At 45.7% G+C, this 3,168-nt stretch overlaps 1 protein-coding gene across 1 annotated transcript in view; it reads right to left on the bottom strand.

The window, feature by feature from the left end:
- Window positions 1–890: 890 nt before the first annotated feature.
- LOC109294906 (vesicle transport protein USE1-like) overlaps window positions 891–3,168 on the bottom strand; it is a 10,697-nt gene continuing 8,419 nt past the window's right edge. Inside the window, exons 6-8 of the mRNA XM_019513488.1 lie at window positions 2,605–2,635; window positions 2,146–2,308; window positions 891–1,380 (exon numbers count right to left, since the gene is read on the bottom strand). Coding sequence (XP_019369033.1) covers window positions 1,198–1,380; window positions 2,146–2,308; window positions 2,605–2,635 — 377 coding nt within the window. The 3' untranslated portion in view covers window positions 891–1,197. The remainder of the gene's footprint in view (window positions 1,381–2,145; window positions 2,309–2,604; window positions 2,636–3,168) is intronic.

Here is a 3,168-nt window from a genome sequence, read left to right as displayed (position 1 = left end):
GGAGGCAGCCTCAGCCCAAATTCCCCACTTGGGAACATGCTGGAACACGAAGCCTATACCGTCTAAACATTAACATCCTAGATCCCAATGACATTAGAGACAAAACATGTCCTGGACAAAGAAACCAAAAAAACAGTGGCACCCGGGAAGAAGGCAAACAGAAGAAGGAGGCCACAGCCACACAAGCTCCTTAGGAGAGGTTCTCACTTGCCCTGCTTGGTTCTCTAGCTCTCGCAGCTGTGGATTTAGGCAGCAGTCACTGCTGAACCCTAGCCTCTGGGGAGTTCCTGCCTGTCTGCACTGCACATCTCTGTATCCGAGGGATAAGCAAGACTCTCTGATCACCTGAACAGTCCAGATCCAGCTTGCAGGCTAGACTCACCCAACTGCTTCTTCCCCACACCTTACTTTTAACAGCAAACACAGAAGCAGCTTTGCAAGGGAACCGATTCCCGTAACACCTTCACTAATGGGGGTTTCTTCTTGACAGTACACTGTATCACAAAATCAGATTCAACAGCTTCATCGTTGCATTTCACACCTGCTACGGTATTTGCCTCACCCGTTTCAGGGAAGAAACACCAATATACCAGCAGTGCAAGTGCAATTTGGCCATGTGTGTAGCTCATCCCTTTCCAAAGGAAATAACTATTTCAAGAAATAGAAATAATGCACCAAAGTTTTCGCTGACCTCACTGGAAGTAGCAGATCAGCAAGACAGAGACTGGACAGCCCATACTGAGACAAAACACCCTGGCTGAGAATCTCAAAAAAGTCAGATTTTACCTGCTTACAGCAGGACAACAATGGATCTATACAAGCTTGCTCCAGGGGACAACCGCTTCAGGAGCTAGGAGGCTAGCATTCACTGAGTTACCTGCAAAGACCCCTTTGCTGGGATGCACCATCAAAACTTTATTCCAGTTCTCTCAAAAAAACAGCAACTGTAACTGAACGAAAAGGTTTCCTGGGGGTTTGACTCAGCAAACCTCCTCTACAAGGTGTCCCACCAAGTCCAGCAAAGGCACAGGAAGGGATACAGAATCAGTCTGACAGTTCCTCCATGGGACAAGACCAGTGACTGGTGGCTGCTCTGCAGCAAATGTTTACCAGGCTAATAGAGGACATAACTGGGTGATAATCCACATGTGCAACACAGCCCAGCCTTTCACATACTGCTCATGGGCACTGTGGCAGTCATCTCAATTTAGGGAAAATTCTGATAAAGAGGATCATGCTGATGAAAATAAAACACACTATGATTAGCATTATCCACAGCAACCAGTTGACAGATTTCTTTGCATGCTGCTCAAGACGTTCAGACTCATCCTTCAGCTTCTCAAAGTTATGGTCCGCCATCCTGAGGGACTGAGACAATGTCTGGGGAACAAAGAGAGGGAGCTGTAAGTCAGGTGATTTTCAGGAGAAGGAAGACAACATCTTAGGGCTGGTGAGCAAACAAGCCAAGTGGTGCTGACAGCCAGACCAGCAGGCGCTACAATGGAGAAAATACAAAGAGGCCCCAGTGGTTAATACTATGGGCACTCAGATTTGAGAACTGCAGTCTGAAGGGAGATGCCCACAGACAGATTTAGGACCTTAAGTGAAATAACCCAATGGCAGAAGTGCCAGACATCTGTGGCTCCCAAAGCCTTCAAAGGTCAGACCTCCATAGCTTCAGGCACCTCCATTTGAAAGTTTTCAGACACTACTTGTTACATTCATAGATGTAGGGTCAGAAGGGACCAAAATTGATCATCAAGTCTGACCCCGCCCCTGGGCAGGAAAGAATACTGGACTCATATGACCCCAGGTAGGTAATTGTCAAGCCTCCTCTTAAAGACCCCCAAGGTAGGAGCCAGCGTCACTTCCCTTCGAAGTTGGTTCCAGATCTTAGCTGCTAAAGTTGGTTTGACTCAGCAAACCTCCTCTACTTCCCTTGGAAGTTGATCCCAGATACAGCTAAACACAAAAGATAAAGTCTGCCCCCAGTAAAGACCAAATGCACCAAAGAAAACACAGGTCCTGCCAGTGAACTCTTTCCCCTGTAACCATATTTAGCAGCCAGTTACAGATATTACTGTTTATACAATATCTCAGCATATTCATGTTTCAGGCTGGATTCCTAGTACTAACGGGTGCTACCTGGTTATCTTGTTTAATAACGTTCTGTGCTGCCAAAGTGTTGTTTTTGAGACTGCGAGCCAAACTCAACATTTCTTCTGCTAATTTCTCCTGCATGTTCTGATGATGCTGCAACATGGCATCCAGCTCAGTTGCCGACTGTTTCTCATCAGGTTCAAGTCCTCTACAGAGAACAAGGCAGAAAGGTTAGGATGCTTCAAATGATTTCAAGGACTGTTCTCCCAAAAGCACTTTACTATGTAAGCTGACAAGCACATTACATTACAGCTCACATATCTTATCAACTGGAAAGAGCAGTAAGTTAAACACAGATCATGGATGCCAGTCATTAAAACCTGGGCTTACACAAACAGGAAGTAAAACCCTTGCACCCAAATCAAAAAACATTTGGAAGTCAGAAGCCTTTGGAAAGCAGCTGTCACTTCCCACAAAGTAGCAAAATGTTAGATTCTGACTCACTTTCGCTTCCTTACGTTTGGCTCCTCAGAATCTGTTTAAAAAAAAAAAAAAAGTAGTTACCTTGCGTTTTAGCATATTATAAACCTCCAGGCCTGACTCTATCATGGCAAGCTGCTTTATAAGCAGTGATCCATGAAAACTACAAGAGGCCAAAGGAAATTAAAGGCTCAACTTTGTCTGGGCACCTGCCTGAGGAAACATGAGTTTAGAAAGCTTTGACAGAGCAGGCACCAAGCTATCATGCCCGCGTCCAGTTCAGAGAAATGGAAGAGACCAGCCTGAAGAAAAGGACTGAATCACTGTTCCCAAATGATAGTAGCTCGGTTTCTGATCTACGTCAAGCATAGCTCCTCCAGCAGCAGCTAGAGAAACTGGCCACTGATGTGGCTGGGTACAGTGGGGATCAGTCACACATTTTAGAAGAGTTAACGGGATCTAGAATCAAGTGCCTCCTGGAACTATGCAATCTGCCTGTGCCAGGAGACACAGGTAACAATAAGAGTGGACTCTGGTGTCCAACCAGCTGATAAGACAACTAGAAGTGTCAGCACAGATGCTGGTACT

The sequence above is a fragment of the Gavialis gangeticus genome, unplaced genomic scaffold (genome assembly GCF_001723915.1).
Source record: "Gavialis gangeticus isolate Ggan-Ray unplaced genomic scaffold, GavGan_comp1, whole genome shotgun sequence".
Taxonomy (NCBI): Eukaryota; Metazoa; Chordata; order Crocodylia; family Gavialidae; genus Gavialis; species Gavialis gangeticus.
Note: the sequence above shows the minus strand (reverse complement) of the source record. Positions and strands in the feature narration are given on the sequence as shown.